The 13,827-nt window shown below is 49.7% G+C and overlaps 1 protein-coding gene across 4 annotated transcripts in view; it reads right to left on the bottom strand.

The window, feature by feature from the left end:
* Positions 1-13,827, bottom strand: part of Sipa1l3 (signal induced proliferation associated 1 like 3) — a 157,164-nt gene that overhangs the window by 17,883 nt on the left and 125,454 nt on the right. For all 4 annotated transcript variants that reach the window (XM_048329867.1, XM_048329868.1, XM_048329864.1 and 1 more), the window contains exons 13-15: positions 9,796-9,923; positions 6,938-7,056; positions 5,087-5,511 (exon numbers count right to left, since the gene is read on the bottom strand). In XM_048329867.1, coding sequence (XP_048185824.1) covers positions 5,087-5,511; positions 6,938-7,056; positions 9,796-9,923 — 672 coding nt within the window. The remainder of the gene's footprint in view (positions 1-5,086; positions 5,512-6,937; positions 7,057-9,795; positions 9,924-13,827) is intronic.

Below are 13,827 nucleotides of genomic sequence, written 5' to 3'. Positions count from 1 at the left end.
TGCTGATCGTTCAGAGATTCAGTGTGGACACAGGCAGCAACATCATTTGCCTCCACAGCCCAGCCCAGCCACCATGAGAGCAGTGAACATTTGGTTTAACTCTGGACCCATCCTCTTTTTTTTTTTTTCCTGGTGGCTGGTGGCATGCTTCATTCTTGCTAGGCAGATACTCCATTACCTGAGCTAGGCCCCTAGATATTTTGGTTTTGGTTAAGTTTTGGAAGTAGCACCTGACTTTTGATGCCCAGGAAGGGCTGGGCTATGATCCTCCAGTGTCGCTCCCCGGTCACTGGAGATGATGGGGGAGAGAAAAGGACTTTTGTGAACTTTTATTTTGAATCATGATCTCACCCCCATCTCTGCCTCACACATAGCTAGAATTAAGGGCTCGAGTGACCACACCCCACTTGTACCAGTCTTGCTTCTCTCCCTGATATCTGCCCTGGGCTCCAGTTGGCTCAGTCCCAGCACAGGGCTAGAACTGGCAGGCTTCAGGGTAGGGTCCAGGAAGGGCAACACCTTGTGACCTGAGGAGCAGAAACGATAGGTCTTCAAGGGTATGGAAACAAAGGATAAAGACTTAAAATGGAGCCTTCTTTAACCACTGCTGGAACCTCTACCTGGGGTCACTTGCCAGGGCCATTGAAACAGATTTCTTCATCCTCCCAGACTCTCACCACAGCCAAAGGGGCTGTGTGAACAGAAGAAGCACACCAGACTCTGGGGCTCTGGCTCACAGGGACAGAACCAGAGCAGTCTCACAGGCCTCACTCTATCTGTGATGCCTCCTCTGCTCCAGCCACACAAGACACTATCCCCCAAACATGCAGAAACATGCCTACCTCAGGACCTTTGCATTGTCCCCTTGCCCCATTGCTTTCTCCCTCAAACTGCCTGAACTCTTGTTTCCTGTTCCCAAACTGGCTGAGTAGGCCTGCGAGACCCCAGCTTCCTAACTAGTGCGGGCAGGGAAGCTCCAGGGACCCCCAGGGCTCCCGGGTTACCTTTCAGAGCTGTGCCCAGATGGAATTCTGAAGACCGCTGGCCCAGCCCTGGGAAGCGAAGCCACGTGCTTCCTGCCTGTGGGAACGCCCAGCTGCGTCAGCTCCACGTGGAGCGGACTAGGCTCGCTCCGCTCAGCACAGCTCTGACAGATTGCTCTGGAAACCAGAAGGCTCTGGCGTGTGTGCTGCCTCAGGGCAGGGTGGGGGCCAGGTGGCTGCCCGCCTGAGACGGACGGCTCAGCCCTCAGTGGTGCCCACAGAAGGCACTGGCGCCTGGCAGTGGGCCTGGCTGCCAGGCTCCCATGACGAGCGTCTGGGGGGAGTGTCTGTGAAGTTGCTGAAGTCATGGATGAGCACAAACTGCTACACAGCAGCGGCTGGAGCCAGGGAAGGGAGAGGTAGGGTTCGCTGCGTGGGTATGGAAGCCCATCTCTTTTCCTGGCAGCCCTTTAAGTATGCCATCACTTTCCTCCCCTAAATAGACCATTTCTCAAAGAGAGGCCCAGTGACCCCCCCTCCCCCACCCTCCCCTCCACACACTTGAGTCAGGGTAACCTGGAACTATATCCATCCTCTTGTCTCAGCCTTCTAAGTGCTGAGGTTACAGGTATACGTTGCCACACCTGGCTGAGTGGGCCTTTAAAAGCATGTCAAGTTATAAGCTCAAATGCCTCCATGGCACCCATATCTCCTGGTGTTAGTTTGTCATACCTGGCAGTGATAATCTTGCTGGATCTGGGCTCTGGCCACCATGACAATCTGACCTCTTACCATGCTCCTTGCCCCACCCTGCCTCCACTGAGGCTGTCTCCTAGTACAATTTACTCACCAACATTGGTCATTATTTGCTTGCTGTCTCCCCAGTCTACTTGGGCTCGTGCCTGGCAGCAGGCCTTGCACATCAGGCCCTTGCATGTAAGAGCACCAAGTTCTATTTTGCACAGAACCAAGGGTACTGAGCTATGCCAGGTACTACGAGGTATCTGTCCTTGACGTGCCAAGGCTAGGCACAGGCTGCCATACCAGCTGTGTCCAGAGACCACAGGTGCCTGGAACTGTCCACAGCAAGGGATGGGTGGATGGATGTGGACAGCATGCACAGGTGTACCTGAGGTACTAGGACTGCCTGTAACCAGTGTGACCCAAGAAGACATTCTTATTCTTTTAGTCTGAGGTCAGCCTTTTTCTTTCTCTTTAAAATAACCCCCAGTCAATAATAGTGACCTTTAGGCTTGAAAGCTGCTGCTGTGCACTGCTCTAAGGGCCCATTCATTTTCTTAGTGTGTGTGTATGTGTGTGGGGGGGGGAGTATTGGAGACAACTCAGGCCTCGAGCTTGCTAGGCTTGTGCTCTGCCACTTGGACCACATCCCATGTTCTTTAGCTTTAAGCTCTTGGTTTTCAGATTTGCATTAGCTACCAAGTAGGTCTTGAACCTCGGCCTCATGGAGTAGCTAGGATTACAGGATTGTGCAGTCACAACTGGCTCATTTAAACCTGATCATGTCACCATGAGGAATGTGATTTACTCTTGATTTCACAGGTAGGGAAGCTGAGGCCCAGAGAGGTCCAGTCACTTAACCAGGACCAGGGTAAGGTGTGAAAATTAAGGGGATGGGTGGGAAACCTTCTCAAAAAACAAACCTATAACAATTTAAGAGCAGACATTTCCCCTCCCCACACCATCCACACCACCTCTATCACCCCATTTTGGGAAACACTGTTCCACACTAAAGCCCCGTTGCCTAGGAGAAAACTTCAGGAAGCAGCTTTAATGAGTAGATAAGAATGATTTGCAATTAGCATCAATTGTCTGTATGCAAATTAAAGCTCCCAACCACAGGGCACTCTTTTGTAGCAGGAGGCTCCCCTCCCATTTGTTCACTCTACTTGGGGGCTCTACAAATCCTTCTAGAAGACACTGGGTAATTTTGTACCCACCCCCTGCCTCAGCTTCCACTACTCTGGGCATAACTGCCTTTACATCAGATCTTAAAATGCTGTAATTACTTAGAATCACCAACATGGGTCTATGCCCAGAATGGGGGCCACTACAGTAGAAGCCAGAGTGCCCCTCCCCAAGACTTTCTTGGCCCCAGATCCCTGTCCTTCTCAGTGGGTGCAGTTCTGAATTTGTCTCAGCGATGATCAAGCTGTCATCTGGGTGAGGGCTGAGGCCTTGTTTAAATTTATTATTTCTCCTCAGCTCCAGCCTAGGTCTGGGATAGAACAGATCTCCAAGAAATATTCACAAGTGAAATGAATGGATGAATAATTCAGTGAGTAGAGGAGCTGTTCAGCAGTCTTCAAGCTCAAAAGATTGAGAACTATTTTTCTAGGGAGAGGCAGAGACTTCACTTAAGTTTTCTCTCCCTTCCTCCTACCTATTTCTATCTATCCCCTTTCCCCTCCTCCCCACCATCTCCGCCTCTGCTCTTTTGAGCACCTTCAGGCGTTTCTCTCTGTTCATGGCACCCAGGGCAAGTGCTGACAATACAGCCAGTCAGCCATGGTTCCTTTCAAAGCTGTCAGCGAGGCACACTGCAGTGACGACATCATTCAAGTAGTTGTTTCTTTTTTTGCCAGTCCTGGGGCTTGAACTCAGGGCCTGGGCATTGTCCCTGGTTTCTTTTTGCTCAAGGCTAGCACTCTACCACTTGAACCACAACGCCACTTCCGGCTTTTTCTGTGTATGTGGTGCTGAGGAATTGAACCAGGGCTTGATGTATGCTAGGCAAGCACTCTACCACTAGGCCACATTCCCAGCCCCCATTCAGGTAGTTTTAGACAAGATTCAATCAAAGATCAGCGTACACATAAAGACCAAGGATCATTCTGGAAACCATTGCAAAGCTGTGGTCCCAGGGCCTGAAGCTGCTGCCCAGGACCAACAAATAAGTGTTAGAAGCAGCTGGCCCAGGAAGTGGGGGAGGCTGTGGCTAGAGGAGCCAGCCCTAGGGACACTGTGTAGTAAACCTTGTTAGGGATGCTTCTCTGAGAGGTCCCCATACAAGCCTATGCTGGTAGCTCGGTAAACCCATTCACCTCCTTCTGGACACTTTCCTTCTAGAAGGGGCCCTAGGCACTAGCAGCAGTGGCATAAAAAAAATGAATATTCTTGCCTAGCAGGTGGATCAAGCCCACAATGCTCGCTACAGAATACTATCTACTTGGGAGCTGGAGATCAGGGGATTGCATTTGAGGTCAGCCCAGGTGTAGAAGTTCACAAGACTCCATCTCAGCCAATGGCTGGGTACAGAGGCACATGCCTGCCCATCCCAGAGACAAAGGGAAGCAGTCCCCGATGGCCCAAGTATTAAACAAAACCCTATCTTGACCCTAAAGAGACTGGGGAGTGCTTATTTAGCAAGCAGGAGGCCCTGAGTACAAACAAGGCAAATTATTTATTGCTCCCTTTCCCGCCACCCATCAGGTATTTCAAGTGGGGCACTAGTCTCCAATGACTAAACAACAGGGATGGGGGAATCAATGCTTTACATTAAGGAGTTGGAAGGCCAAACCAAGCTTGTAGCTGGGATGGGTGGCAACCCCTGCTGCTGCAGAGAAGGGAGACAACCTTTCCTCTGTTATCTATCTCCCACCTACCCTAACCTCCTACCCCTGATGGCCGTGGAGACTGAAGATGTGCCAGGATGTGAAGAAGGTGGGGAGGAAGTTGCAGAGTGCCAGGTCTTGAGGTCTCCGCAAGCAGCTGTGCCAGACCTGCTGCACCAGTCCAGCTTTGCCCTATCTGGATGTCCTGTCAGGAGTGTTAAATCCCTGTTTAAGCCACAGCCAAAGACAACCACACTCCTAACAGACAGGCTGTGACCCTCAGAAAGCAAAAAAAAACCCCACTGGTCTCAGCAGAAAAAGAAGAGAGATACAGAATCAGAGTGAGACAGATATACAGGGGCACCGACAGATGGGTAGCAGGAGGGAGCTCATGAATCCTCCCAAATCCATGAGCAAAGGGGTAAGAGTGAGCAGTAATTCTGGGAAGGAGATCTCATCATCAGGACTGTGGGGATGCAGAAGGTGTCTGGGACTTCTGGAGGACTTGGGTTTGGGGCAGTGCCTTACCTGGGTTGCCTTGGTGGGTCTCGGCTGCCCCCAGCCAGGCCCGTGGGGGTGCTGGAGCCTGAGGAGTACAGCTTCGGCCGGTAGCCCTTGCCCTGGCCAGCAACTGCGGGGGTCGGGGAGACCTCCCGCCGCCTGTCTGTGTGGTGAGACCTTGCAGCTGCCTCCCGGCCACCGCACAGACCCATACTTCCAGGGGGCTTGTGTGGCTTGGTAGGCCGTGGAACCTTGGCCAGGGACATGCAGCTGGGGCTGGAGGTGTAGAGTGTGGTGTCGATGCCGCTGTCACTGGAGCCACCCTTGGAAAGGGGGTCTTGCTCGGGCTCCAAGGGGTCCAGGGGGTCAAACCAGCGGTCGTCGCTGTGGCTGCTGGACGCATTGCTGGACAGGGTATTGCTGCTGGAATGGCTGGAGTATTGAGGCTCACCCTAGAAGGCAAGGACACGCGTCATCCCAGACACTTTCAAGCCTGGTTCCTACTTCCCAGCCATGTTATCCGGGGCAAGGGATTTACCTTTCCTCTGCCTCAGTTTCCACATGTGTAAGATGGGCAAGGAGGAGAGAGTAAATGAGTGTTTTGTTGGGTGCTCCGAGGAAGAGCTGACATTTGTAGATGATGTGTACCCCACACCTGAGATTGAATATGCCTCAAGCCCGGCTGGGCCCCTTTCCATAACACACTTCCTTGCTCCAGGGTGGGCCAGGTGTTCTGGACGCATCCTTGGCCTAGCCTGCTGCCCCTACCTACCTCTAGCTCCACTCTGGTCCTGCCTACCACTGCATCCTGCAGGCCCTCTCTGTGCGGCATCATGTCCTTTCCACTGGCACTGCCTGTCTTGCTCAAGGGAAAGGCCAGTACACACAGAATACCAGGTCTTGATAGTGTGGCCCTGTTCTGCTCACCTCAGCTGCTTCCTCTAGACTATTCTATTAAAGCCACATTGGCTTTCTTGCTGTCCTTTGAGCATGCACCGCACAGTCCACCCCAGGGTGGTTACACTTACTGTTCCTACTGCTTCACCATTCTTCCCTCAGCTATTTTCATGGTTTATTTTCTACTCCAGTCCAGATTTTGGCTTAATGTCACCTCCTCACTGACCACCTTATCTTAAAGCAGCAATTGGTCACTAAATTGGGGTTTTTCTTCTATAGCACAGAGTTGTTTTTATTACATGTTTTTGCTTAGCTGCACACAGCCTGTTGCCCCCTGTGGGATGTCAGCTTCTGTAGACAGGGGTTAGTATTCTTTTCATCACTGTGGGGGGTCCCACTGTCCACCATACTGCAAGTATGTGCAACAGGACTGCCAAGAGCTCCAGTGACACATACAACTACATTTCCCAGCCTGTCTTGCAGGAAATGGAGTCCAGGCAAAGCAAGTGGGAATGATTTCATGTCATTTCCAGGCCCCAGGCCAGGATAAAAACCTGCCATACCCCTCTCTTCCTCCCATTCCAAAGAGGACTCAGCAGAGCAAGGGGGAGGGAGCCCGGACCCCTGCTGACCCTGTGGAAAGATGCTTCCTGAAGACTTGCGCCGTACCAGCACGGGACAGGGACATGAACTTGTACTGTCTGAGGTCCAGGGGTCACAGACAGAGCAGTTCGTTTACCAGGACTGATGTAAAGACAGGGAAACAGGCTTGAAGAGGCACAGGGATCTGCTCAAGAGGGCCAGGTGAGGGGGACTAGAGTGAGGCTGTGAGCCTGTCTGGCTTGGGCTCCACTCCGGGCGGGTGGGAAGGTGGAGGATGAGCTCCAGGCAGTGTAGCATGCAGAGGCCACACCCCAGGAAAGCTGCCCAGCCTTGCAGCCTCTTTCACTCCCAGGTGGGGCCAGGGGAGGCAAGACTCACTTTGGAATGCCTGTTGGGAGAGTCTTTGCCTGCCACATCCTGCCTGGAGGTGTGCTTGCTCCCACTGCTTCCCGCCATGGCTGAGAGCCGGGCCTGGGCTGGCACATGCCACAAAGGCTCTGCAGGACGAGAGACACAGCAGTGGTTAGGGGTGATGCAGGCCAGGGTCTGAAAAAATAATTGGGTTGTAAGTATGCTTTCATGTCCCACCCCTTTGACCAGCCTGCTCACCCAGGGTATGACCCCGCCTTGGGGTAGAGCAGCACTCAGAAGCAGCCAAGATTCACCCAATACTTACTGCGCCTGGGCACTGTCCCAAGAGCCCTATGCAGATTCAATTGTTTGACAACATACAACATTCCTTCGCCACCATTCCCAATGAGGCCCAGCACAATTCCAGTCTCACTGGCCAGGTGGATTTTCTCTTTTGGAAATTACTAGTCCATATCCCTCCTTCATTCTCCTATGGGACCAATTTTGAGTTTTTTGCATATGCAAGGCAGCAATCCTTTGATGGCAACATGTATATAACTGATGAACAAATCCAAGTGAAATTATCATCATCATCGTGAATGTCATCATTAGTGGCATGACTGGGATTTGAATTCAGGGCCTTATACTTGTTAGGCAGGTACTCTACCTAACACTTGGGCCATGCCCCTGGCTTTTTCTGCCTTAGTTATTTTTCAGATGTTTTTGCCTAGGGATACCTTTGGTACCTCCCTCACAGTTGAGATTACAGGTACCAGCCATTACACCTGGTTTGTTGGTTGAGTTGGGGGTCTCAGTAACTTTTTCACCTGAGCTGGCCTCCTACTGTCATCCTGAGTAGCTGAGATTACAGGTGTGCACCACCATTTCCAGTACCTCAAAATGGATTCATAATAAACATCCCACTACTTGATTTTTCAGAAGGAAGGAATATATAATACATAGAACAATGTTGGGTATATGACAGTCACACAAAACCAGGTTGCTGATAATTCTGTTCGTTTGACTTGTGCTGGGCAAAGCCTTGTTTCTGTTAGGGCACCTGAGCTTCACCATCCACCCTTTGTCTATCCTTTAGCTGGGCCTAGACTTCCTGAGGATTTCTAAACATGGATTCTCCTAAAGTGTGTGTGTGTGTGTGTGTGTGTGTGTGTGTGTGTGTGTGTGTTAGTTATTTTGTAACAAGGTCCTAAGAAAGAAAGAGGAACTGAGCTCAAGGAGACAGAGGGAGGAAAAGGGACCATAATCGTCAGTTTCTGTGACACCTATCTAAGGCCTATGGAATGTTGGAAAATGTCCTCTCCACTTTTCACTCTGGTGTAATGAAACAGCCAAGCAACACTTTTCTTTTCCTGAATTGGGTGGAAAGAAGAGAAAGATCCAAATCTGTCTCACAGCCGAAATGGAAGACTTGCAGGCAGTGCACCATGGGCCAACCAGTGCTGGAGGCTCCACCTGTAATCCTAGCCACTCGCGGGGCTGAGATTTTAGGATTATGGTTAGAAGAAACCCGGACAGAAAATTCTACAGTACTCTTATCTCCAATTAACCAACAAAAAGTCAGTAGTGGAGCTGTGGCTCAAGTGGTAGAGAGCCAGCCTGGAGTGAAAAAAGTTAAGAGGTAGTGCCTAAGCCCTGCTAGGAAATTCTCCAGGCTGCTGTATCATGGGGCATGATGCACAGGGCTGGGCAAGCTGGTCGGGTGCCCATGGTCACTATCTCAGATAGTCAGTTCTTAGGACCTGAGTTCAAGGCCCAGGACTGGCAAAAAAAAAAAAAAAAAAAAAGTTCAAACCCAGGTTAAAGCATGAGACCATAGTTAAAAAGTAATTAAAATAAAAGGGCTGGGGGCATGACTCAAATGGAAGACCATCTGTAAGCTTGAGGCTCTGAGTTGAAATCCTAGTATCACCAAAAGAGAAAAATGCGGGGCTGGGGATATGGCCTAGTGGCAAGAGTGCCTGCCTCGGATACACGAGGCCCTAGGTTCGATTCCCCAGCACCACATATAAAGAAAACGGCCAGAAGCGGCGCTGTGGCTCAAGTGGCAGAGTGCTAGCCTTGAGCGGGAAGAAGCCAGGGACGGTGCTCAGGCCCTGAGTCCAAGGCCCAGGACTGGCAAAAAAAAAAAAAAAAAAGAAAGAGAGGCAGGAGGGGCTAAGAATGTGGTTGAGTGGTAGAATGCTTAGCTAGCATGCACAAAGTCCTGGGTTTGGTTCCTCAGCACCACATAAACAGAAAAAGTTAGAAGTAGCGCTGTGGGGCTGGGGATATAGCCTAGTGGCAAGAGTGCCTGCCTCGGATACACGAGGAAATTCGACTGGCCAAAAAAAAAAAAAAAAGAAGTAGCGCTGTGGCTAAAGTAGTAGTGCTAGACTTGAGCAAAAAGAAGCTCAGGGACAGCGCTCAGGAGCTGAGTCCAAGCCCCAGGACTGGCCAAAAAACAGAAACAGAGGCAGGAGGTTGGAGGCCTGGCTCATGAGGTAGAGGGTCAGCCAATGAGTGGAAGTGTCAGACCAAGAGTTCGATCCTGGTCTTGGATACTGAAAAAAAAAAAAAAAATAGAAGAAGAGACAAAGAAAAGGAAAGTTCTAGCAGCCCCACATTGGAACAACTCAAACATCCCTTGGCCCTGGCTGGAGCCTGATGGTGGTTCATGGATGGACTGCTGCAGACCGAAGCTGCAATGCTTCGAGTCACACGGCTGCCTCTCACCAAAGAGACACACAGCAGCAGAAGCTACATGCACAGCACAAAATACATACAGCATGATTTGACATCCTATGGATCCCAAAGCCAGGCAGGCCGGGAGGGGATGTCACCTGTCCAACCCTAAATAAGAGAGAGCCGGGACTCAGGAGGCCTACCTGGCTTCTGGCGCTCCATGGTGCTCTCCTGGCTAGTCAGGCCGCCTGAGGAGGAGTCACCGCTGGACATCCCATCATGGCTGAAGTGTGGATCAAAGGACAGCAGTGGGTGCGGGGCAGCAGCATACCTGCAGGGGATCAAAGGGACACAGCACAGGTCAGTGTCCAAACCACAGGCGCCTATGACTTGCTCGGCAGTGGCTCCGCTGTGGACTGGGTGACAAGCCTGCTGGCAAGGCTGTCTGAGCAAGCCTGGAAACTGCTATTAACTGAGGCTCAGGATGGGGCTCGCCTGGGAAGTTTGCCAGGGAAAGCGGCAGCAGCAGGAGCACAGGGCACTGTAGTTTCCTCCAGGAAGGAGGACTCAGAGTCACTTGGGTCTACAACCCTGCTACTGGTGAACCTGGCCACAGGCTGTAGGATGGGACCCTGGCATCCCTTGCTGGGAGCTACCACCCCAGGCTCTGAGGGAGCAGGCCGGGTCAGGGAGCTGGGTAGGTGGGGTTTTCCTGCTCATTACTTCCCCTTGCCAAACCAGGTGCAGTCATTTCCTTCCTAGCCTCAGTTTCCCTGGTTGTCAAGAGGTCATCCCAGCAGGCCTTTGTCACGGTACTTAGCCAGCTGACACATGGCACTGTGAGTGATGCCAACCAGCCCACAGGAGAGAACTCGGTGTCCCTTTCAGGCAAGTGCCCATCGATTTGAGCTCCAGTTTTTCTATAAAAAAGCCAAGTTAGGCATCATCTGCCTCTGGGGCTGGTGAGTGGGAGTCAACAAAGCTGTCCCCAGACAGAGATCCTGCTAGAAGAAGGCTCCAGACTCCCCCTCCACCTCAAGGAAGGCCAAGATCTAAGGGAGGTGGTGGTGGCAGAAGGCTTTTCCTGTGGCTCATGTTCTCTATGCCATGGGTGCGGTGTGTGTGTGTGTGTGTGTGTGTGTGTGTGTGTGTGTGTGTGTGTGTGTGTGAAGGCCTCCTGGTGTCCAGTCTGCCTTGAGTCAGAGCTGGGGCTCCAGACATCATCGACCTGGAGGAGCTGAGTCCTTGCGGCAGGCAGGACAGCTTTGGGGGCCAGGATAACACACTAGGATTACAGGCCCAGGTTCTTATCAACTCTGCTTATGGAAATAGTGGCCCAAGCCAAGAGATGTTGCCTTGCTGTGCCTCAGTTTCCCCTCTAAAATGAGGTAAGTCATCAGCCTCTTGGAACTGCTGGGAGGACTCATGCACACAGATGGATGGGGCAGACTGAGAACCTGCAAACAGGTGCAGAGGAAGAGGCCCACTAGTCCTCCTCCTTTTTCTTTTGGCTGTACCAGCATTTAAACTTAGGGCTTCCCACTTGCTAGGAAGACGCTCTATATGGCTTGAACAACATTTCTAGCTCCTCTCCCCTTGTCATTAAAACCATTTTTTTTTTTTTGCAGTGTTGGATTCTTTTTGCAGGGTTTTTGCACACACTAGGTACATGTACAACCACTTGAGGATAGCAGTTTTGCTTTTAAAAGCAAGACTAATATAGTGGAGGCCCGCTTTCTCAATAAATGGTATTAGACCAAATCAGATATCTATAGGCAAAAAAAAAAAGAACCTCATCCCAGACCTTTCATCTGCAAAAGCCAGCTTAAAATAGATCAAGGGAATGTGGCTTAATGGTAGAGTGCTTGCTTAGCATGCATGAAGCTCTGGGTTCGATTCCTAAGTACCACATAAATAGAAAAAGCCAGGAGTAGCACTGTGGTTCAAGTGGTAGAGTGCTAGCCTTGAGCAAAAAGAAGCCAGGGACAGTGCTCAGGCCCTGAATTCAAGCCCCAGGACTGGCAAACAAAAACAATAACAAATCAAAAAACAAGAACTTCAATGTCCAACAGTAAAGCTTCTAGAAAAACAAAACAGAAACACACATACACACACACACACACACACACACACACACACACACACACACCACAAGCACTAAGCAGAGTTTAGATAACACCAAACACATGCTTCATAATAGGAAAATAGGGCTGAGAATATGGCCTAATGGCAAGAGTGCTTGGCTCGTATACTTGAAGCCCTGGGTTCGATTTCCCAGTACCACATATATAGAAAAACGGCCAGAAGTGGTGCTGTGGCTCAAGTGGCAGAGTGCTAGCCTTGAGCAAAAAGAAGCCAGGGACAGTGCTCAGGCACTAAGTCAAAGACCCAGGACTGGCAAAAAAAAAAAAAAGGAAAATAAATAGCAATTTGAACCGTATCAAAATTAAGAAGTTTTATTCTGGGCTGGGGATATGGCCTAGTGGCAAGAGCGCTTGCCTCATATACATGAGGCCCTGGGTTCGATTCCCCAGCACCACATATACAGAAAATGGCCAGAAGTAGCGCTGTGGCTCAAGCGGCAGAGTGCTAGCTTTGAGCAAAAAGAAGCCAGGGACAGTGCTCAGGCCCTGAGTCCAAGGCCCAGGACTGGCCATAAATAAATAAATAAATAAATAAATAAATAAATAAATAAATAAATAAATAAATAAAAAATAAGTTTTATTCTAATAGAAGCCCATAAAGATGAAAAAAAGGCTGTGTAGTGTGGTATATAACTGTAATCCCATCTACTCCAGAGATGCAGTAGGATCACATAAAAGTGTAAGATCCTACTTGAAAAACAAACTAAAAGTAGAAGGGCTGGGGTGTGGCTTACGTGGTAGACTCCTGGACTAGTAAACATGAAGCCTTAGGTTCCATTGCCAGGACAGACAGAAAAAAAAAATCCACCTATCCATTTGGAAATGAAAACTGGCAACTAGGAGGCAAAAAGATAAAGACTAGGAGGGGCTGGGGATATGGCCTAGAGGCAAGAGTGCTTGCCTTGTAAGATAAAGACTAGGAGAAAATAAGATGGGTGCCAGTAGCTCACACCTGTAATCCTAGCTATTCAGGAGGCTGAGATCTGAGGATCATATTTCAAAGCCACCCAGTGCAGGAAAGTCTGAGATATCAAGCTCAGATAGTGAGTTCGAGTTCCAGTCTTGGAAAAAAGAAAATGGGCAGAAGACATGAACAGACATTTCGAGGGAGATGATAAATAGATGGCAAATTAGCACACGAAAAAAGGTTCTATTTTGTTAGCCATCAGGAAAATGCAAATTCAAGCCACAATGACATGTCACCACAAACCCATCAGAATAGCTAAAATGAAGTATAATGACAACACCAAATGGTAGTGAGAATGTGGAGAAATTGGATCATTCATACACTGCTGGTGAGAATGTAAAATGGACTTACCATATGGTAAGCAATTGTACTCTTGGGCATTTATCCCAAACGAAAACTTATTTTCTTACAGAAACTTGTATGCCTGACGTACTGTTCATAGTATGAATATCTGTGATAGCACACACTCAGCATCCAAATGTCTTCCAAGGGGGTGAGAGGTTAAGCTGTGGTATATCCATACCACTGTTACAAACTCAGCACAAGCTGACAATGATACCCGAAACAACGTGGATGAACCTCAAGGACACTGTGCTTAGTGAAGAAAACAATACTAGACCCCTTTGACATAACACTCATTAATCACAGTTAAGAGACAGAACATAGCTAAATGGTTTCCAGGGGTTATGGATAGGAGAACACAAGGAGTCTTGTGGCAATGCTTGTGATAAAACTGCACAGAACTGCATGGATACATGGGAGCACTGATGGCTTCTAAGTAAGAGACAGGGCCTATATTACCGAGCATTTCTATTCCTTTTTATTTTTTATTTATTTATTTTTGCCAGTTCCTAGGGCTTGAACTCAGGGCCTGAGCACAGTCCCTGGCTTCTTTTTTGCTCAAGTGGAGCCACAGCGCCACTTCCGGCTTTTTCTATGTACGTGGTGCTGAGGAATCGAACCCAGGGCTTCATGTATATGAGGTGAACACTTTACCACTAGGCCACATTCCCAGCCCCTCCTTTTTTTTTAAATTTAATTTAATTTATTTATTTTGCCAGTCCTGGGCCTTGGACTCAGGGCCTGAGCACTGTCCCTGGCTTCTTTTGGCTCAAGGCTAGCAC

This window comes from Perognathus longimembris, chromosome 20 (genome assembly GCF_023159225.1).
Source record: "Perognathus longimembris pacificus isolate PPM17 chromosome 20, ASM2315922v1, whole genome shotgun sequence".
NCBI classification, from domain to species: Eukaryota; Metazoa; Chordata; class Mammalia; order Rodentia; family Heteromyidae; genus Perognathus; species Perognathus longimembris.
The sequence above is the reverse complement of the archived record's forward strand: the minus strand, read 5'-3'. Positions and strand labels throughout refer to the sequence as shown.